The 22,942-nt window shown below is 40.1% G+C and overlaps 1 protein-coding gene across 3 annotated transcripts in view; it reads left to right on the top strand.

The window, feature by feature from the left end:
* stxbp5a (syntaxin binding protein 5a (tomosyn)) overlaps window positions 1-22,942 on the top strand; it is a 103,910-nt gene that overhangs the window by 48,790 nt on the left and 32,178 nt on the right. For all 3 annotated transcript variants that reach the window (XM_085382296.1, XM_085382295.1, XM_085382294.1), the window contains exons 6-8: window positions 2,017-2,151; window positions 11,546-11,609; window positions 13,035-13,118. In XM_085382296.1, the coding sequence (XP_085238422.1) occupies window positions 2,017-2,151; window positions 11,546-11,609; window positions 13,035-13,118 (283 nt within the window). The remainder of the gene's footprint in view (window positions 1-2,016; window positions 2,152-11,545; window positions 11,610-13,034; window positions 13,119-22,942) is intronic.

Below are 22,942 nucleotides of genomic sequence, written 5' to 3'. Positions count from 1 at the left end.
TTATTTTGATTGTCGACTAGTCACCGATTATTTTTGCGATTAGTCGACTAATCAGATCATGCATCCATTGGACGTAAAACGTACAGCTTATTGCATCAGCATGCGTCTGCACTTATATAACTATCATTAGCTTACAGCTTTAAGTATTTACGGTATGTGCTAACTAAAAATAAAGACAAGATGATAGTTTATTAAACTTTTAATAAAATTTGCAGATTGTCTCGGTGAAGTTTAATAAACTTCTTGCTATCTAAAATATGACAGGACACTGGAGTAAATTCTCGACCATCTCACGCTTCTGATAATCAGTTTTCTGTTTGACATTTATTCAGCTGTGTGAAAACTGTAACTTTAATATATCAGCCAAACCGATTTACTCAGGAACAAATAAAACACTGAAAAAAGCCAAACAGTAAAAGTTTTAAGTTATCTAAGTGACTTATATATCATGTTTAACCTGAGTAGCGAAAGACCGCGGTGGGTTTGAAAACAATTTGCCAGGAGTCCGGTGTTCTCACGGGCTCTAGTGAGCCTTGAACCCCGGCTAGCTATCGAGCTGGTGGGTAACAGATGTCTCTGAAAACGTCGAAGCACTTTTGCAAATATGTGATGTCTTGATAAACCGAGCAGATATTTGAAGTTTACACAGCTACATTCACCATTGTTTGAAACTCGAATTGGCTGAGCTATGAATTCTGGGATAGGTTGGGCCACAAAGGATACGCCCGACCCATCCTTCAAATCTGGGGAAAAGTAGGATGCATTTGTCGGCTGCATTTGCAGAAGGCTTCGAATTTGGAAAGCCTTCGTCACGTCGCTGTAACGTAATCGGCCTTCAAATGCGGCCTCCGAAGGATGCGGCCCCTGAACACAGCTACGATATAACTTTTCTTCTTCGTCGGGGTTTAACAGCAGCTGGCATCCTTGTACATGCATCTTCTGTTTCAGTCCGTTATTACACACTTAAATCCTACTACGTATTCCTGCGTCTTTCAGGATTTTACAAGGCTTTAAACGCCGTCGACGATTTTGATAGTCGACATAATTGTGACTGGTCGGCTAATCGTGGCAGCCCTAGTTGCGTATGGTTAATTTAATCCTTCATGATATAGTACAGAGCCTGATTTTAAGTTCAGTTTTTTTTAATTCATCCCTGCCAAGGTACCAAGATAAATGTAAACTATATTCTGTTTTATCTCAAAGCATTTTGTTGACACACTGCCTCCACTTAATCTGTCTTTGATAGCAGCAAATTGCCAGCAATTGTGCCAAGTGACTTTGCTGTTAAACTTGAGCAAACCCGTCAGCGCTGAGGAGGAAGTACGTTGCTGTACCATTGTTAGAAATACTGAACAAGAAGTGCAGCTTTATTTCTCCTCCTGCATGGATGGCTTTCTCAGCTGATGAAACTTATGGGCTTTGTCCTATAGATACAAGCTTCTCAGCACCACAGGTGTGGCTCAAACCACCGTGCAGAATCAAAAGGATCGCTGGAGGAGCCGAATAACCTTGAAATATTAGCAAGCCGGATTAGCAAGGTTGTACATTACTATTCCTCAGATGGATTGAAAGTTGAATTGGAGAATGGATGAAAGAACAAAATGATGAAAAAGGGATGAGAAGATGAATGGATAAGGAGGGAAGGGTTTATAACCTCTCATTAAACTTGAGTCTGATTGATGGATAAAAGGAGGAGATGTGGGTGATAATGAAAAAAAACCCGAAGAAAATGATGGCTGCCTCTTTGCCCTCATGTATCTTGTGGGTGTAGAGGAAAAGGGTCTGATTGAATGACTCAGAAATCTGTGGTTTGCCACTCTCATCTTGACTGCTTCGACCTGGTGGAGTGGTAAATAATCCTCTCATAGTTTTGCATAATTTGTCGTGTTAGAATAAGACTGAGTGATTTTCAAGAAGCTTCTTACTTTTGGCTTTCTGTCTTCCTCTGAGGTTTTGTCCACATTTTCTTTTCCTCCCTTTCCTCTGTTTCTAACACTCCTCTCCTTCTGTCCACAGAATAACTTTCTGCCACCTGCCCTTCCAGAGTAAATGGTTGTACATCGGCACAGAACGAGGGAACATCCACATTGTCAACGTGGAGTCCTTTATGCTCTCAGGCTACGTCATCATGTGGAACAAAGCCATTGAACTGTGAGTGGCCCTCGTGATTTTTTTTTTTTACCCTCTGATGCTCTCTTCCAGATTGTGTCCTGAAAGCTTTGCTTTTGTCTTATACTTAAAAACCTTCATAGGTTTTGTCTCACATGGCGGGGTATCTTATCCAAAGAGAATCACCGATAAGTGGATCAATATATAGATTTTGTTAGAGTTGAACTCATATCAGCGACACTCCAATGAGGACCTTGGGGTCTTGTGACTCACCTTGAAAACAGAAGAACGCCGTTTGACGTTTTACCGGTCAAAAGGTTATTGTATTCCAAATGTAAGGAGATAAGAAAGAATCATTAGTCACTGTATCATTTCCACTCCCAGTATCAGATTCAAGCTAGTAAGGGACCTGTCTCTTTGCTGTTTGAATGGATCTGTCAGCTTGACAGGCTCCATTTTGGTTCCCTGCTGTATAGACTTAAATTATTCACTGGAGCATTTTGCTTCATGCTTTCCCCTCATCTCCAACTGTGCATGTGTGTCTGCGTGTGTGTGTGTGTGTGTGTGTGTGTGTGGAGACGGAGTGAAAAGAGTAGGAGGGAGAGAGGGGGTGGAACAGGTGTCTGCCGAGATCAGTGTATGGTACACACAGACGTCTCGTCTCGTCGACAGGGCTGCAGGGAGGAAAAGGCGAGAGTGAGCGTTGGGAGAGAGAGAGAGGGAGAGAAAGAAGAGGAGGGGAGAAGAGTGGAAAGGATGACACAGGGCTTTTGCCTGAGGGAAAGGACATGTAGAGATGAAGAGTGATATAGGAATGGAGTAGGACAGAAGGATAAATGCAGGTAAGAGAGGGCAGGGAATGATTGCCCAGAAGAATAAAGTTGCACGGATAAGTCAGAGAGGCAGATGAAAAAGTTTTCCAATTAAAGAAAAAAGGGCAAAGGGGGAAAGCAAGGAGTAATAATGTGTGATGGAGAGTAGATATGGATGATGGTGAGGTAGATACCGGGGTGCCTTTTGACTAAAGGACAAACAAAACCTTCCACGCTGTTCCCCTTCACCTTCATAATGTCTGTTCACCTTCCCTTGGCATCCCCTGCCACCCATAAATTGTTTCAGTGACTTCTATTTCAATGTTTGTCTGGTGGGAAATGAAAGAGTAAAGACTTTTGCACTATGAGAAATGTATTCATCTCTGGAAGAATATTTAAATAGCAGTTTATTGGGCATCAGCTGCATGTACAGCCAGTTGAGTTAATACTGCATATGTATATGTTAACATTGACTTCATGGAAATAGCGCTTTCTCTTTTACTTCCAAATTCATTAAGACTCTCACACACAGCTTGTGGTATGCTACCAGTGCACTCGCCATAACAACTACCGTAGGAACAATATCTGATTTGAAATGTGACGTTTTAGCTGCTTTAAATATGGCTGCTTCACCAAAAGTTACACTTTTGTTTGTTGAGTTTCAAAATATTTGTGATATTCTCCAGAAAATGTGAAATTGTGAAAGTTTAAAGTAAAAGCTTACCCTACTCTTCTACCTTCTTCAAAGTAGTAATCTCAAAAATTACTCAATTTCCCATTTTGATATCACAAATTGCAAAAACGTCCATGTTGGAAATAATAAAAATCTAGTCCTTCCATCCGGTCGTTAAGTCTGACGTCACTAGCCGTGTCTGGGCCTAAACTCTGCTGCAGGTCCATATATCAAACGATCACTATGGCATTACTGAGAGTTGAAAAACTGTCTAAAGTCTTTCATCTTTAATAAAATAATCAGCGTTCTGCTCTACCAGGTGTAACAATTGAGTTTAACATCCAGGAATCCATGAAAACGGAATTTATGACATTTAACGGAGTTAGAAGTTAGCAGGGAGTTAGCTCGCTAGCTTCTATCTAAATACAATATAGCATGTCCTGACTGCGGGGTTTTGGAAACAAATTAAAACGTACAGCTCTGTTATCACTTCCAACATAAATGAAGACAGAAAACTAAACAGCAGTGACGTTTGTAGGGTTACTGAAGTTTGGCTAGCTGGTATATAATGATGTGCTACGTGACCGCTAGCGACACAGCTATGTTAGCATAATATAAACAAGCTAACTTTTTTTCCACTCGATAAAAGTTAACGTGAGTGTTCTCGGTGGTCAGGAACAAATGTAATCGCATGGCAGGATGCTGTAAAAGGACCAAACTTCAGCTAGGAGAACAACTGAGATAATCCATCCACAATATGAGGTTAGTCATTCATATACTGCTGCATGGGCTGGGCTGTAGTTACATCCTAAGGTTTTAAAAACTGAGCTTAAATAAATGATTAGCGGTAATAAAAGCCGAGGGAGGTCAACAGTGATCACTGACTGTTTTAGGAGCTTTTTGAGATTAAATAGAAGAAAATACATAACATTAAACATGTTAACAACACAAAAGCCATATTAAACGCAGACTACTTTAGGCCCGGAAGTAGGATTCGTCACGTCATCACTTAACGACCGGATTTCTAGTATTAAAACCAAATATTATTACAAAAGCGTGCCGTACTTGTCTTTTTGCTCATGCTAGATCTCTTTAAACATTCTTGATATGTATTGACCTGTGTGGCTTCCATACCTTCCTCAGATTTCCACTTTTTCTCAAGATCACATTCACATCTAAATCTCTACAGTATATCTGCTTTCACCTTTCATTTCATTACCTCGAGCCGAAGATGAATCGTGTTCCCTATCAGGCATCATCTCACACGACATTAAGTCATTCAGGTTTGTAGAAAATAGAGTTACAAAATATTATTTCACGTATTGCTGTTTTTGTCCCAACCTGCGGTGTGAGTCGGAGGACATATCTCCGGTTCAAGCCTCGATCGACGGCATAAGATGTCAGCATCGTCAGGAATCAGTTCTCAGACTTGATGCGGATGCATTCAGTTTGCATATCTGTTTAAATGTATGAGTGTGTGGCGGTTGTTTGCTTTGATGAAGATCAGAGAGGTGTGAGGTGATTCTCTTGTTGTCTCTTGAGCCCAGCCAGCTGTGGCGTTAGTAGCGTCACTTTCCAGATACAAAAGCGTCTTCTGTTGTTCTCATCAGACCAAGATAGTGCTCTGTCAAAATCACAGTCACTCCACTTACATCTGCAGTGACTGGTTGTGTGATAGATATCCAATCAGCAAAGTGATTAATTGTTTGTCTCGTTTATCAAACAACACCTGCTGGTGTCAAGTATGAAATTCTAAAATTTGCCTTTTTTTAAGAGTGAAAAAAGGAAGGTGTCACCTTGGGCAGCTTTCTGATGAAACAAATCTCCATTAGACATAAATATCCAAAATGTTCTTGCTGTTATCTGCATGCTGTATTATGGAAAATATAACCTAAACATTGTATTTCAAGCCCTGCCTAGTACACCTCAGTGCAGCTGTGACTGCTCTAATGAGGATAAGATGCAGTGTGTACAGGGGTCATCATCCTTTGGGCCCTGCTATTTGGAGACAAATTGTGCAGTTGCTGTGCCAGTAGCCCCAGGCCGAGTGCTCCGAGTATTTGGATGACTCACACCTCTGTTCCCAAGCTACTGTGTTAGAAATTGTACTGGACTTTTAGACCAACTAACATCCTACGCCGTCTGCACAGCGCTGTTGTTGACTGAGTGCTACAGGCATGAAGGCTGCTACGTCAACATATGAATCTGAGTTTGTTAACATGCACGTTTTTTCTTTTTTAAAACAATCATAGAAATAATTTAGATATCTCAATAGACATGATATCTCATACACATCACCACACCCCAAGAAAAGTGCAATACTTCAGAGCAAACTTGCACATTAGTTTGTACAGCTGACATTATTAGGTGTGTTTTACTGCTAGCTTTTATTACTTTTTTATTTAGTCTAAATGCTGCTACCAGGAAACTGCCTTTAATATCGTTGAACATCTGATGTTTAATGACAACAAAAGGATTCTGCTTCTAAATGAATTGGTATATTATATACTTTAAATAACAACACAACAAACTTACTGTTAGAACTTGACCGATGTATGTGCGGGCCGATATTGTCAGCCGACGTTAGCCATTTTTCTTGGTATTAGCATTTATAAGAGCCTTTTAAATGAAAACTAAAGAAAACTACAAGAAAACCCTTTAATCATGTTATGATTGTTGACGTTACAGACTTAGGGCTACATCCACACGTACCCGGTTATATTTGAAAACGCAGATTTTTCCGTGCGTTTGCAGCTTTCGTACACACGTAAACTGTGTTTAAAAAATTCCTGCCAGGGTGGAGATTTTCTTCACACATAAGACTCAGTTCTGCTTCTATGCACCATCTTTGTTTACTCTTTCCCACCCAGGCTTCTAGACTTCTGATTGGCCAACATTTCTACACGGTTAGGAATATATCGCTATATGCTTTGGTATGTTGCAGCGTTTTCCTTCGTTTTGGCTTTTACGTGTGGACGGGATTTTTTTTTAAAAACGAAAACGGAAAATCTCCGTTTTCAAAAATACCTGTGTACGTGTGGACGTAGCCTTAGTCATTGGAAGGCACTCTCCAACTTCCTTGTTAGCCACACACGTGTTTTTGAATGCCCCAAAAACACAATATCCAGCTGATCCGAGAAGAGCTTAAACAAGCAAATATAATAAATATCAGGGAAATCTTTTTTTTGGGTGTGTCTGAAAGGAAAGAAAATAGCCAGTGTATTGGAATATCAGTATTAGTATTGGTCTTAAATAATTCTGTATTGGTTAAAGCTCTTCTTACAACATTACTAGAAAGCAAATTAACCTCCTAGGACCTGGCGTCCACATATGTCGACATCACATTTTGGGTTGTCTAGACCAAAATGCTAAATTTTGCTCTACAACGGCCTGATATCCACTTACGAGGACGTTATACTGCCACTGTTCTATCGAAATTTAAAGCAAATGTCCTCATATACAGATCTCATTTTTTCTCAGAAACAAAAATGAGGTAAAAAATCAAAAATCATGTAATTCTTTGTTTTCGCATTCATCAGGTCCTGATCAGCCCAAATAGCAAAGAGAAATTAAAAATGCATGCTATTAAAGAGTCAGGATCTTAGGAGGTTAAATAGAATTAGGCTAATCCTTCATATATGATATACTTGACTGCAGTATATTAATCATAAATTAGCATACACAAACTTTATACATGCAAAATGTGTACCACTGTGCTCTACTAAGCATCCCTATCAAAGACTTAACTCCATTAGGATCCCCTACATTCTCATCACTCCACTGCTGCGTTCCCAGTGGCATTACATTCCCTCCCCCAAAAAGTGAATTATGAAAAAGACAAGAAAAATAAATAAATAACCAAGTTAACAATTTCTGAAAAAAGGCATATTCTTTAAGTACCCCGTACTTGTAATACATCTCTCCATGATTTCAGATTGAGTTATTATATCCTTTTCAGTGGCTGTTAACTGTTCTGATATTAACACAGCTCCTTTTTCTTGTCTAGTTGTGTAGGAGGGTATGCAGTTATTGAATGTTTAAGTGTTCAACGTATCCTTTCATCTAACTTGAATATACAGTTTGAAGCTGTTATGTATGTATCTAGCAGTGACTATGTGTGCGCTGGTGTGTGTTAAATCAGCTAAACAGTCACTGGGTGCAGAGAGACAAGGAGAAGTGGGACTGGAGCAAATGTTAAGAGCTTACTATGACACATAGTTCACGTGAACATGTTGACCCGAGGCATCTCCTGTTCTGTCCACTTTCATTTCCTCCTGCTCCCCCACTCGAACCCTGCAGCTAGTATAAATACTTGGTTGAATCTTAAAAAAAAATTTCTTACATGAATACTTCCTGCACACTTTGTTTATATGCATGTGTGAAATCCTCAGCTGGTACTAAAATAGATTAGAGAAGATTTATGGCTGGGAGTATCCCCCTAGCCATGTACTGGGACTTCAGGAATGCTGTGCTACCGCTTGTAGACCCGGTACAGTGATCTTTTGTTGTTATACATATCCTTTTGATATTCTGTTTAATTAAGGGTAGAAATAAGTCACTTCACAGGTTAATTTTGTTTGGTTCCTACACATATTTATAGTCTGGTTCTTGTTCTAATCTTTTTTCAGTACCAAAGAAATAGATTTTTGGTCGTAAAACATCAAGATTTTTTTTTTTTAAATACCTGTATTTGGTGTTTTTCGGAAAGTTAGAGTGGAAGACTCTCGTTGCAGTAAAGTAAAACTGGAATGTTTTAAATGGTTGGGTCATTAATTGGACTTCACCAGGGGAAAACCCCCCCAAAACAAACCAGGCAGACCCTGAATTATCTGGAAGAGAACTGTTGTGTCAGAGCTACACCTGAGGGCAAGCTCAGGGGACAACTTAAATGGAGGGAACTCGTGGCCTTGTGGCCTGCTAGAGGGTGAAGACATTAGGAAAGATGAAGAAGGTGAAGACTCTATTTCTGTACATTAAATATGACTGAAAATGCTTGCTTAACATAGAGACAGAAAGCAGCAGAAAACAGCTACCCTGTCTTAAACCAAGCCTAGCAGTAACGCTAAATGTCACTAATTAAAATTTAATTTATTCTTTCTCTAAAAAAAAAACATGTTACCTTTTTATAGGGGTTTATGCCATCGGATGTTGGGATTATGAGCGAGTTCTGGCAGATATTGTGTAGCTGTGCTCAGCTAAGCCAATCGATGTCTAGTGGTAGCTTCATTTTTAAGAAACGGATCCGAGATGTGTCACCTATTTTCTAACCTGTGGCAAGAAGATGAATGAGAGCACGTCTCCAAAAAAAGTAAATCTGTTCCAATAATATAACAATTACCATTTCATGGCTGCCTCTGCTGATTTTGGTCTCTTTCAGGAGGCTACAGTTTTGATGAGGAAGCAGCTCTCTATGCAGAATTAGTATAGCTAAGCCAGGACTGATGTCTGGAACGTGATCCTATGCTGGAAAAATATGTAGCTGTCATGAATGCTTACATAAAGAATCACACAAAATGACGCTATAGTAGACACACACATACACACATACAACACGCGTGGTCTGTTGAGGTCACATCAGGCCACATAAGAAATCAGCAGGCTGCGAATAGGCTATTCAAGCCATGTTGCCGCAGAGGCACTGCCATGCTGACTGCGCCTCTGCAGCCTGAGAGATTGTCACCCATGATGACACCAGATGTTCAGGACTTCACTGTGTGGGCATGTGTCAGTGTTGGAGTTAAGCTGTTGAATAGGTATGCTCGATGATTTTTTTGTGCTTTCATTTCTAAATGCATAATATCTGAAATTATACCGTCCTATGAGTTCAGTTACTGCTATATTCTCTGCGTGTGAATGAGGAAATGTGGGTGTGTCAGCGCCGAGGAGATGCTTTTAAATTCAATGAGGTGTTACCTTTACAAGTGCTTAAATACCCCCTCACTCCTGTGTTCATTATACACGCAAAGACAATTGCTTTACAGTGCACGTGCGCATGCATGCAACATATGTATTGTAATAGGCCATTTTCTTTAATGCGCTAAAGGCATTGCTGGGTAGGGAGAATGTTTGATATACAGAGAAGGATTTGGTGCAGTAAGGCTTTATAACAGATGACTGGCTGAAGGTATCGGGGTGGGGGGGATTGCAAGATTTTATGACGTTCTGAACAAGCATTATATTTGCCACGGGGTATTTAGTTTTACTCTTGCTGTTGGTTCTGCGTGTGTGTGTGTGTGTGTGCGTGTCTGTCTGTGTGACATATAAAACCTTCACTTAGTTTTTGAAAGACAAGAATGTGATAAATGCGAACATACTATGAGAATACAAGCATACTCTGCGCACACAAGCATATATTGAGACAAATACAGTGGCATACATGCACAGTATAGCATCTCACCATTCCGTGTATCTGTGTGTGTGTGTGTGTGCATGTGTGTGTTTGCCTGTGGATGATTTTTGGGAGCCTGCTCGCGCTCTGCCCATCCTGCCTCTGTTGCTATGGTGATTCCTTTATCTCCAAACCTGAATGTGTTGGGGTTTTTTGTGAACTTTGTAAATATGTTCACTTCTGGTTTATTTACTGTACGACAACAGGTTTTAACAAAATAGATTTGCTGTGAAGTCTCAAGGGAAGCACAGAGAACATTATATATAAAAACCCTAAAACCCCAAGTAAACCATGTGGGACGGAGGGGAACTTGCAGTTTGTAGTTTGGCAACAGAGTACTATTTTGCTGTGGCATTGAGGGGGATTGTTTACAGATGGGGTAGATGTTAAGATGTGTCTTAATTGCACTGACACACAAATGTGTGCGCGGGTGTGGACTGCTGTTCGCTGAGACACAGGCAGTGAAGGGGGGATTAGATAAATCAACAACTCTGGCTGCAGCAGAGCTTAGGTAATAAGGCTCCAGCACTAACGGGCTAAATATAGAGATGACTGAATGACTGCTTGCCTGCCCACTAACTGCTACCTTCTAACACACACACACACACACACACACACACACACACACACACACACACACACACACACACACACACACACACACACACACACACACACACATTGTTGTCTATTCTTCTTCCCTTCTATTGCCCTTTGGTTATATTCATAGATTCATGGAAATATGCTAAGCTAAATCGAATGAGCAGAGTTAACATTCATCCCTTGCTAATTGATTTCCATCCAAAATATGTTCCCAGTGAAATATGTACATCTTTTTTACATTTTTGATATTGTCATCAGCGTGTCCTCCGCTGTCACAAATATGCAAAGGCATAGGTCAAAACAACAACTTTGCCTTGCCTCATTTTTGCATTACTTACATTTGGCTGCAGCTCCTTCCTCTCCTTCTCTTTGTCAGGCATCCCTGCCCTTGTTTCACGGTGCTGGGGATATGTTTCAGGCTCCAAGAGTCACCACTTTTTTCAGCAGTGACCTTGCCTGGCAATCCTCTGTCCACATCATCTCTTTAAGGCAGGGCAGGTTAGGTACATTTGGCTCCCATGTGGCTCACAGAAAGAGGAGTTTTGACATAAGACTGTCTGGAGGGTAAAGCACAGACAGCAGGGGGAGAGGAGAGGCTGTCGAGCACTTTTTGCCCTATCTTCTCCACTGACATGCAAATGGACACACATATCAGCACGTGGATGCACATACACATAGCCACTGGGGACTTCCTGGCCTGACAGAGTCATCCATCACAACCTTCAGGAAGCTTATTTCTTTGTACGGCCTTTTAGAGCCTTGGAATGATTGACAGCTCTGTCCTCCCAGCAGACCTCTTCGACAAGTCCAAAGACACTCGGTCTTCATCTTAACCCTCACTAGGGGTTAAGATGAGGGCTATGACCATGTCATATTAGTAAATCTTACATGATGCCTGTCTTCTCCATCCTGGCTTAAAGGGGAAAAAAAACTGTCTGTCTTTTTGATCTTTCTTACAAGGTCCTCTAAGGCTCATCCTGGACCAGTTGTTCACATAAGTGATAACCCCATGGATGAAGGAAAGGTAAGAATCAGCGGCTTTCTGCACCCAATCGCAATATCTTGCAAAGCTTACATTGGTCAAAAGTCTGTGCAAAAGTCTTGAATTACCCCACAATTCTTTATATTTTTCTAAGAAATTGGATAAATGTGCAGCGAGTTATTAAAACATGGAAACATACAGGGATTGCACAGTATATAAAGTATATAAAGCAAACAGATTATAAAATTTTAACAAGCTTGAAAGTCAATATTTAATGTGACTACCTTTATTCTTTAACACTACCTGAACTCTATTAGGCAACACTTCTTGTAATTTATTTGAGTAACTTTTAGGAATAGTTCTCCAGGCTTCCTAAAGGACTCCGTTAACATGATCCCACAGTATTTTAACAATGTCCAGGTCCAGACTTTGTTGAGGCCATGACTGATAATGTTCCGTGGTTGATTCCACCTGGATTTAATCTGTCCAGGTATGTTTTTACTACATTGGCAGTGCGTTTGGGATCATTGCCATGTTGAAATTTGCCAATCAGACACTTTCCAGATGATATTGCATGGTGGATCAACATCTGAGGGTACTTTTCAGCGTACTGATGATAATTTGCACCAGAGTTTTTAAATTGGTATTGATCTCACCATAAGACCTATTGCCTCTAATTTTCAGGCCAGTTCTTGTGTAAACTGGCACATCTCGGCCCTTTCTTCCTGTTTCCTATCCTTAAGAATGCCTCATTGAAAGCCAATGAGTGAAAAAGCAGTCAGTGCACAATGAAAAACTTTGAAAGAGCTTCAGAAAGCCAGGAAAATTACAGCTTAAGCCCACTTTTAAAAATAATTTACAGGAAGTCTGGCACCTCGGATGCAAAATATGAAGAAACAAGGGGTGAGTCAAGAGAAAGCATTACTTAGTTTTTTAGTGTAGCCCCATTTAGAGTATAGTTTAATTTGAATGCAGGTTGTGCTGACCACTTTGACCACTCTTCAGATATGTATCAGCATGCCTTTTAAACAGCGTGTGATAAGTATATAAGGATATAAGTTGACAAGACAGCACCCATGAGGTGCTGGAGGACAACTACTGTATATATTTGTTTTGGTTATTTTAATTGATGAGAGGAATTTGACACAAATGCAGATGATTTTTGATGATTTTTGAGACTGAGTGCGGGAAGTATTTTTCTGTGAATAAGCTCAGATTTTTTTTAAAGCATCATGTTCTTTTTCTACAGCTCTTTTTGTATTATCTAATATCATTTTTTGTGAAGTAGGGTGGGCAGGTTTTTTTTCCTAAGCCGCTGTAGTCTTCTTACACCTGACTTCCTTTCACGCTGTGCTTGAATGTCAAACGTATTACTTCTTTTTCTGCCCATCATGGGGTCTTTTCTATCCCCCTGTCTGTCATCTCTCCTACCTATCTCACTGACTGCCTGTCGCTCTTCCTCTCCAGCTTATAATTGGATTTGAGTCTGGGATCGTGGTCCTGTGGGATCTCAAATCAAAGAAGGCAGACTATCGCTACACATATGATGAGGTAGGCAAATATCCCAGATTTCTTTTCTTCTCTAATAGATTTCCAGCATTCATTTGACTTCCATTTTAAGAAAATGTAATACGAGGACTGGAAGTGAAATCACATATTCTGAACTGAATTGCATACATTTTTGTGAATGTGTGTATTGGTCTGTGTGTGTGTGTGTGTCTACCTGAGTTTGAAATACTTTACTACAGCTGTGTTTCCTTTCTCTTGTCTGTGCTTTAAACCACACAATGGAGGACAAAAAGAGTGCTGGCAGGGTGATAAAATAAGAAAGATAAAACTTTCTAGTCTCTGCTTCACCTCAATAAGAAAGGGGGGCTGTCAGGTTTGACTTCATAGTAGGATGAAGCCAGAATTTGCTTAATAAGAGAATAACTTTTAAATAAGCCATCACTAACTAGATTTGTGTTGTCAAGCTAAAGACAAAGTATTTCCTCTTTATCCCTCACACACTGTTCATATTTTATGTCTTCACAGCATGGTCTGGGTCCATTTTGACACAGGCCAAGAATTCTCTCATTATAAGTGTCTAAATCAAGTTTTGATCTACAGGTTTATTTGGAAATTTAGACTTAAAAATGGACAATTAATGGATAATTAAACCTTAATTACTACTGTTTTTTGAGAAAATATCTACTCTTATGCAGTACTATGTCCTGCTTTACATAAATCATGGAAAACACGTGTAACCTCTGTAAATGTTAAACTCTGTTCTCACTGCTGTATCATAAACAAAACACCCAGTCCCTCTTTTGATTTCTGTTTTAATCTCAGATTATTTTGTTACGTTGTGGGAGCTCCTAGATGCAAATGTAATGTACTCACATTCACGTAGAGCTTTTATAGTTTTACTAACCACCTGAGATATGCATCCATGCAGCACTTTAGTCCATATACTTCAAGTAGAGCTGGGCGATAGAACGATAACGATATGTATCGCGATATAACTTTTACTCGATAGAGAAATTAAGCTATCGCGATAGACCTCGCCGCTCTTGTCCTCAAAAAAAAAAAAAAGTCAGCCAATCCAAATTAAGTAGCGCAGAGCCGAACCAATCACAGCCGCAGCGTCACGTCGCGTGACTTGTTACGTACAGCACAAGTGCCAAGCCGCACGTGTGTTTGTTTGGGAAGCAGCCAGCGGGTAATGGAGCCGGCGCGTAATGGAGGAAATGAGTGTGCCGACTAGAAAAATCAACCGAGCGTGACCGAAGAGAAAACAGATGATGGTTCCAATGCCGGAGAGATTGTCAAACGGAAGAGCCATAGAAGTTCCGTAGTGTGAAGGTATTTCGGCTATTTCAAGTCTGACAAAAAACAGAGTAGCGTGCACTGTAAATTGTGCCGAAAGCAAGTCTGGAAATACAATAAACTGGTGCATGCGTCACACTGTGCGCCACATTATTGTTTCGGTGAAATGAATTTCTACAATACTGTTACTGTTAATTCTACTCTCTGCAGTGTTTAAATGCTTACATATACACACAGTTACTGTCCGTCCACACATACGACTCGGTTCTGCTTCTATGCCCCAGCTTTGTTTACTTTTTCCCCACCGAGGCTTCTAGACTTCTGATTGGCCAACATTTCGGTACGGTTAGGAATCTAGCGCCACCTGCTGCTTTGGCATGTTCATAGCAGCGTTTTCCTTCATTTCTGCCTTTATGTGTGGACGGGATTATTTTTTAAAACGGAAACGGAAAATCTCCGTTTTCAAAAATACCCGTGTACGTGTGGACGTAGCCTCAGTCTCTGACTGGAAGCGCTAATTCGTCATTCGGCTTTTGTCAGACTAAAGTAACTGTTAAAACTGTTTGAAAAGCTCAGCTATACAACAAGGAGAGATTGAGAATTTCCTTTTAGTTCTCAGTTTGATATTGACAAAAGTTTTGTCTGTTCTTCTGTAAAACAAACTAAGATTTATTTTTAGAATTAATATTTTGTTTCTAAGTGGAATTGACAATTTAGTCTGTTTTGTTTGTTCTATTTTGAAACTTAAACGCTTTAGCGGCTGCCTTTTGTGTAGTTTGCAATATTTGCCTTTATTTATCTGAAAAAGTCTCATGTTCCTTAAGTACATCTACCCTGTTGAACTTATTATGGGAAATAAATATTTAAATAAAAACAAGCTGCTGATTTTACTTGTGAGCAACGGCACATTTAAATCTTAATATAGTTATTTGGCTTATATCGTGATAGATATCGTTATCGCCTGAAATGAAAAAAACATATCGTGATATGAAAAAATCTCATATCGCCCAGCTCTAACTTCAAACTGAACCTTCTTGCTGTGAGGTGAGAGTGATAACCACTGCATCACTCTGTTATAGATCTCAAGTGTCCAGGAACCATCTCTCAAGAAATTCTCTAACCTCTGCCTGACCCCTTATGTACACCGTATTCTGTTCTGTTTCGCTGTTTCAAGGTTTGCCCATTATCCTTCAAAGACCAGCAGGTGCCCGTCTCAGCAGGAGCTCAGGCTAACACAGACAGTTCTTGTTACAGTGTCAAAATCCCCCTTAGATTCTGTCACCACTGTCCCGTAAGAAAATACAATTTCAAGATTTCCTAAAACCACCATTTCCCTTGGTATTACTCACACTGGTGGCTCTAAAATCCATTTAAAATAGATACAGGTTCAGTTTGACCCAGAACAGCCTAAATGTACAAGGTAACAGTACAAAATGTTAAAATATTTTCACTTTTCATTTGTATTCTGGGTCAATTTAGGATATTTTTTGCTGCTGTCAAATATCAAAACGGGCCAAATTTCACCCAAACAGTATGAGAGGGTGTAAAATTACAAATGAAGTGCTGGCACGGGCTGATATTTAGGAATTTTAAGTATGTAAAACTTTAGTAGTTTCTAAAAGCTTTAAAAGCATTTCTGGGTAGCACTGCAGAAGATGTGTTGTGTCATTTACAAAGAAGAAGACTTTGTTAAATACATATTTTACCACGGTTATGATTCACACAGTAGAGTGCCATGTGCTCATGTCTGATTGTAAAGCAGCACAGTGGTTTTCTTGTATAAAAACAGATACACTTTTTTTTAAATAATGGATTATTTGGCTTTATAAGGTAACAGTGTATTTCTGTAAATAACAGAAAACATGACAGTTAAATAGAGATGGTGTCAGAGCTGCTTCGACTCTCTCTGGACCTAGCATTTATCTGACTGAGATTGGGTCTTGCAAGTTAAACAGCATTGTAATGAAATCTTGTTTTAAACTAAGATTTAGACTCATGTTCACTGCTTTCATCTTATAAGCAGTACATGACTAATAACGCTGATATTAGCCATGCACTGTATCACTTACTCTGCTTTCTAAACTCTATTAATTTATTGATTTGCAATTAAAACCCCCCCACAAATTCTACTAATGTATGAGTTAAATTTGACTAATTTAATGCTATTAGTCGGTAAAAGAAATATCTGCCTTTTTACATCAAACCTAGCTGTTCCCCTTCAATCTGATTATAGTCTGAACTCCTACAGTCCATGATTTAGACTTCCTGGTAGGAGCGAAACATCTCTATGAATAGGACCTCTCATTCATAACTTTGTTACTGAGGCTTAAGCCAGCTGAATGGCTGTAAGAACACACATAGACACACATGCTGACTCAGCATGTACACGGCCATGCAGCTGTGTCTGCGGCCTTACAAAGGGCTAGTCTGTTTAAGATAATGAGATTATCGTATCACTCACGTAGATGCTCACCTTGTTGGCAGTCTGTAAGATACAAATACAAAAAAAAAAGAGGTGGAGATTTTGTATGTTCAGTATGTATGAAGCTCTCCTTCTTACTCTGTCTGCCTCTCTGCCTTTGCTCTCCCTACATCCTTTTCTCAGATAAGCTAATATCCTCCCACTGCTCCTGGGCATTACAGATCCTAGTATTGAATCTCCCAGAGGAGCTCATCTCCTCTCTCCAAACCCTCGCAGATACACCTCCCCAGGGACTGGGGGGGTTAGATTGGGTGGGAACTGAGGGACAGGGTATTGAGCTAGAGGGTGGGCGGGGTGTTATGTCTTGCTTCAATGTAATTTTTCACTGGCTGACTTAAAAAAAGGGCCTGCAACATGCAACTGTTCTTTCATCTCATTTGATATGTGGTGAAGTTACTCCCCTGGCTACTAAATCTAAATGTTTTCCAGGGTCAGGTATCTTTAAAATGGACTTCACTGCAGTTAATTTCTTTTTATTTTCTGTCTATATTTTAAAGCATATTTCTTATAATATGCTTTAAAATGCCACCCACTGTAACCTTAATAATAAGCATAAATAGAATTAGCATCCATTTGTTAACCTCAATATAAATGAAACTATTAACATTAATTGTAAGCCACTGATAATGCATGGATTTGCAGGCGATGTTATATTCGCTGGCTGTGATTTACTGGCATCATGACTCTATGCAAACTCCACATAGCTTCTTCAAACAATACTGTGAAGTAACTCTTTTCCAGCTCTCACATCCTCTCCAAGCTATAGTCTTCCTGCCGCGCGTGCTTTTTTTTCCTCCAGCGTGCTTTCATTCAAACCCTATTTGCCTAGAAGCTTCCTGCCAAGTATCAAAGTTGTCGACTGAAATGAACAAGGAAGCTTTTCGTCTTCTCCTTTTCAACAGCAGAGTAAGCCAGCAGACCGCGCGGTGATGGATTCAGACTTTAGAAAATGCACAGACATCTTAAAGCGTATTTTACTCTTGATGGAAATTTGCGAATGTTTAAACAGCTGAAAGGCAGTCTGTGGTCTTTGATTTCAAAAGATCGAGATAATGAGCAATGCCACTTCCTGTTTTCCTGCCACATTTTTTAACATGTCTTGCAAGCGTTCTTGTATAATTTGTGCAAGTAGAGGAAATGAAATTCTTTCTGTTAAAAAAAAATATATGAAGGCAGCATTTGGAAATTACAGATGCTGACAAACTGAAGAACAGTTAGCAAATTAGCAAACTTATCCTGTACCGCAAAGAAAAAACTTTGACACTTTCCAGCAGAGTTCAGGCAAACAAAGGCAATAAAACTTGTTTTTACAAGCTCCTAAAGAGCTGAGAGAGCACGCCTTCAACTCTGTGTCTTTCAGTGGATTGTCTATTATTAGCTGTGGATCAGCAGTATGGGTTTCCAGTGAGTGCTAGCCAGAGAGCATCTGTCACTGTGACCCTGCCTCGCTCTTCTCCATCTGACTCAAAACCTGATGAATGGTTAATATTGCAGCCAAATCTGAGTTAGTTCTTCCCTCCGCCCTCTGTGTTTGTGTCCTGGTGGCGCACACTGAATGCATGGATGGAATTTGTAATCCTTTTTTCCCCTTCAGTAAGCCTATTGTTTAATTGCACTAATTTAGACAGCCTTCTTCCACTGTGTGCAGAAAGGAATGAAGGAAAGGAGCTTTTAAGAAAGATGAACATTCCTTTCTGCACGCATACATGTGCATTTACAGTAAAAAAAATTAGTAGTATTTTGGTGTATAGATGCCATACAGTGTTATATAGTAGGGAGCACAGCACCTGCTATTATTCACAAGAATTTAGCGTAGAATTCAAGTAAACATCTTTAGTATCCCTGGAAAAAAAACATTACTTTTGCAGCTTGCAGTTTATTTTTATTGATTTCAACTTCGGAGTGCATCTGGCAGTCAGTCTCTATAGCTGCAAAGGCACGACCTGTTCAGGCTTTTGTCACAGATGTCCAGCCAAAGCTGCACAGATAAGGCACTCTATTTTCCCTATTACCCTTCCTTTTGTTCTCCCCATTCCTCTTTTCCTTTCTATTTCTTTTCACAAATGGACAAATAAGAAATTGGTTACTTTGACTGCGACTACGATAACCAGGACGCGCAAACACAAAGCGCACCCAAACTTAGCACCTACGCCACGATCTGAAGAAAAGTCCACAAACACAAGAGAAAAACTTGGGGGACAAAATATTTGCAGGGATTTGTGCAGGAGCAGGTCATAATTCTCGCAGCTACTAATAAAGGGCAACAATAACAATAAAATTGGAAAACATATTCCCCTCAACCACGAAGCATTAATTATTAGAATTTAAATAAAACATAACAATAACCTGCTCCAGTTGTGGACAAATTTGCATTGTTAACATATTTTATTCCAACATTCATTTTGTAAACAGCCTGCCAGTATTTTTAATACTGTTGAATCAGACCGGCACTGTTCTAACCGGATGGGTGAGATTCTCGACAAGAAAAAAAAAAATCCACCTGGCAGATAAGACTTCCACACATTTCCTGCAGCATTCTCTGTGATGGGCAGCTCCGCTATCTTAATTTAATGCGTCCTCTCGCAGTGAATCCCTCCCATCTGCTTATCCCTTAAGATTAAAAACAAATGCTACAAAATGATCTGCAAACTATCTGACACAAGTGTGGCTTCATTAGGAAGTGTTTTCTTTCCCCCTAAGACCTGTTGAGATTTCAGACAGACAACTTAACTGTACAGAGCTCATGGGTGATTTGGCAAGGCTTGCATAATACCCATTAGTGGTGAGAGTATCACTCTTTACATGATGGTCAGTCTCTTAGGGAGTCCATCCATCAGGATAAAGTGGATGCAAATGCATAAGTGTAATGTCGTAACAAGACTTCCCATGCATTTGGTTTGCTGGTGAATTTGGTTTTCTAATGCTTATTCCCACCCTGAAGTTGTTTTAGAGATGTTTACGAGCTGCTGTTTATAACACGTGAGTCACATAATCATCCCAGCTGTGAGGTTTCAGGGTGGTATCCCAACCATTTGGATGAGTCTTTCTCTCTGTAGAATAGTCATCAATTGCTCAGACTATTAAAAAACCCCACATAAGAACATGTAACATATCTCACTGATTTGGTCATTTTTACTCATTTAAAACAAAAAAACCACAACACCCTGTTTACAAGTAAACCGCACAGCCATGCCAACAGCTCTGTGAGGCTCCACTTGGAGTTTATTTTCAACATTAGCATGTTATCAACTGGCCACCACTCACCTTAGGTACACCTTGCAAATATTGGGTTGGTCCCCCTTTCGCCTTCAGAACTGCCTTAACTGTTTGTGCACTGTTGTCATAAAGAAAAGGACATGCCAGCAACAAAATTCAGGCAGGCTGTGGCAGTTAAGCCATTACACCCCAACCAGTAGCCTGACCCTTTGATACAAAGCAGGATGGATCCACGCTTTCATGTTGGATACTGACTGTTTACTCTTTTTAGAATTCTTTAAAAACTTATAAAAGATCTCAAGAAGATCCAGTTTGAGTTTTGCAGAATAAGAAATTCGACCTGTTGATTCTCTGAACAGAAAAAAAGCTTTTCGTTCAGACGGGTATTTACACACTGCCACCTTGCCATCATACTCGGAGTGTCTGATTATGCTGGTTATGTAGAGATTGACAGTATATTGTGCTTCCAAAGTTGTTTATTCAGTCAGAAACAGTGATGGTGAATCATCTTCATAATACAGAGACAAATCTAAATGTGTAAATAAGAGGCTCACTGGGGCTTGTTTCTTTCAAGACTTATGTAACGAGCATCTTGCAACACAAAAGCAGAAAATGTGGATTTAAAATAACTGAATAAAAATGGATTGCTCATTGCAAATCACTGCTGACGTTTTGCCTCCAAATGCCTTGTTTGTTCAGATTAAGCTGGTTGTGTTGCTTGACTCGCATTACTTTTGCTGTGTGTATGTGACTGCTTGTGTGTGTGTATGTGTTTTTATGTGTACAAAAACAGGTACAGCAGTATGTTGAGTACTCTGTGTAAAGTCTTGCTCTAAGGTAGGGCTGTTCGATATAACGATATATATCGGATGACGACATAAAAACGTCTATTGTTTCATTTTATGCTATCGTTTGTTTCGTGGTGTCGCAAAATGAACTATTTACAGCAATATTTTTTCATTGTTTTGATGGTCACTGTAGTGGCTATATTAATTTCCTAAAGTTCTCTCTTTCTCTTATATTTAATATAACCACACTATGGACGGACAAGCGCCTGTTTTTATGTGTTGTGGTTAGCAACAACGACGGTAACAACACCATCACGTGTCCGCTTGTTTATGTTCCACATAAACCTTTCACAATAAAGCTCAAGATCCTGTTGAGACTTTTCAAAATAAACTGAACCACGTGAAAGAGCAGCTTATTTACGGATGAGAAGTAAAAAAGAGCCGCCAGGTGCTAAAAAAAATAAATCTTAGACTCAAATGTTAGAACAGGGGCCTGTTCTTCGTACCGCGCTAAGTGAGTTAGCTGGATGAGATTGTTGACGATTTCGCGTGATCCTGGATCGTTCGGTTCCCCGAAGCCCATCCGGGACTTGCTGTCATAGCAACAGAGCCGTAAGCGTAAACCTGCTGGGGAGCAGGTTTACTTTATGTAAACAGGATTAGATCGCGGCCACGCAGGTATGCCCGCGTCATTCATACGAAAGCAACAGCGATATTCCACCACTGTTTCACCATAAATAAATAACATCAATGTAACTAAAGACAATGCAGCACCTGATCCATTTATTGATTTCACACAGGTCATTTCCTAAAAAAGGGAAATGTACTATTAACATTCTATTACATGTGATTATTACAGATGTAATTCATATTTCAGAGTAGCAATTGTAAATTACTTCGTGTAATCAAGATGAGAGACCACGGCTATAAAAGCGAAGGTGGATTTGGGAAGTCTGTCGCAGCCATGTCCTGTCCGTATACGCGAGCCACCCATTGCGGAAGGTGCAAGATTGATAAGGAGAGTCCTCAGAATTCAGCGTATATTGCGGGACAGACAGGATCCTTTAGCTCAGCGCGACAGTGTGCTCATAGAGAGATATCGATTTTCCCGTGAGGGTATTATTTACTTAACCAACTTGTTGACGAGGGGGTGCAGGACCACCACCTGTCTTTTGTTGCTCTGCCCTTTTCTTGGTTGCTGTTATAAACAGATTATTCCAGGGTCTCTTTCCAAGAGACTAAAAGCAATATAAGTGATAAATATTACCATTCTGTAGAATATTCTTATATTTCACTTTTACCTGTTCCCATGTTCTAGTGGGTCCTGTCGTGGCTCTAATGTGAAAGAGGATAAAATATAACATATTATAATATAATGTAATATAATATTGGATAATATAGTGTAATATAATAAATCTACCCTACCGCCTACTGGTGTTGGCCAGAGGGGCCGATGGCGCGATATGGCAGCCTGGCTTCTGTCAGTCTGCCCCAGGGCAGCTGTGGCTACAACTGTCGCTGCCTCCACCAGTGTGTGAATGTGAGAGTGACTGAATAGTGGCATTGTAAAGCGCTTTGGGTGCCTTGAAAAGCGCTATATCAATCCACTCCATTATTATTGTTATTATTAAATTACTTACGAGTTTAATTTGTCAGCAACTTCCTGCCAGCCCTCGCTCCTTGCTTTTGCAGCCTTTGCAGTGTTCCCTTGCGTTCTGATTAAACTCTGAAACTCCTGAAATCCCTCACTCAAGAGTTCTTGCTCTGCTGCCGAAAAATACCGAGCCGAGCGCGCTCCGTCGACATTTTCGCCGACCAATCAGCGGGTTGCCGATCAATGTTTCTACTATCTATGCGTAGCCCCTTTTACGACACCCAGTGATGTCACATTACTGCGTCCAGCTGTACTAATCGTCAACAGCAGGTGTGTTCGGGGAACCGGATTAGCGCGCTCACGGTTAGCGCGATGGTTTGGTCTTGGATGTTTCATTTGATCTTGGATGTAGTAAGCGACGTACGAAGCACAGGGCCCAGGCTTTTCCCCGCAGCACGCCGTGTAATAAATACTCACAAAGAAAACG

Source organism: Rhamphochromis longiceps, linkage group LG15, assembly GCF_057381845.1.
Source record: "Rhamphochromis longiceps isolate RC_006_pf linkage group LG15, R_longiceps_female_GT1.1, whole genome shotgun sequence".
NCBI classification, from domain to species: domain Eukaryota; kingdom Metazoa; phylum Chordata; class Actinopteri; order Cichliformes; family Cichlidae; genus Rhamphochromis; species Rhamphochromis longiceps.
This window is presented reverse-complemented; position numbering and strand designations above follow the sequence as displayed.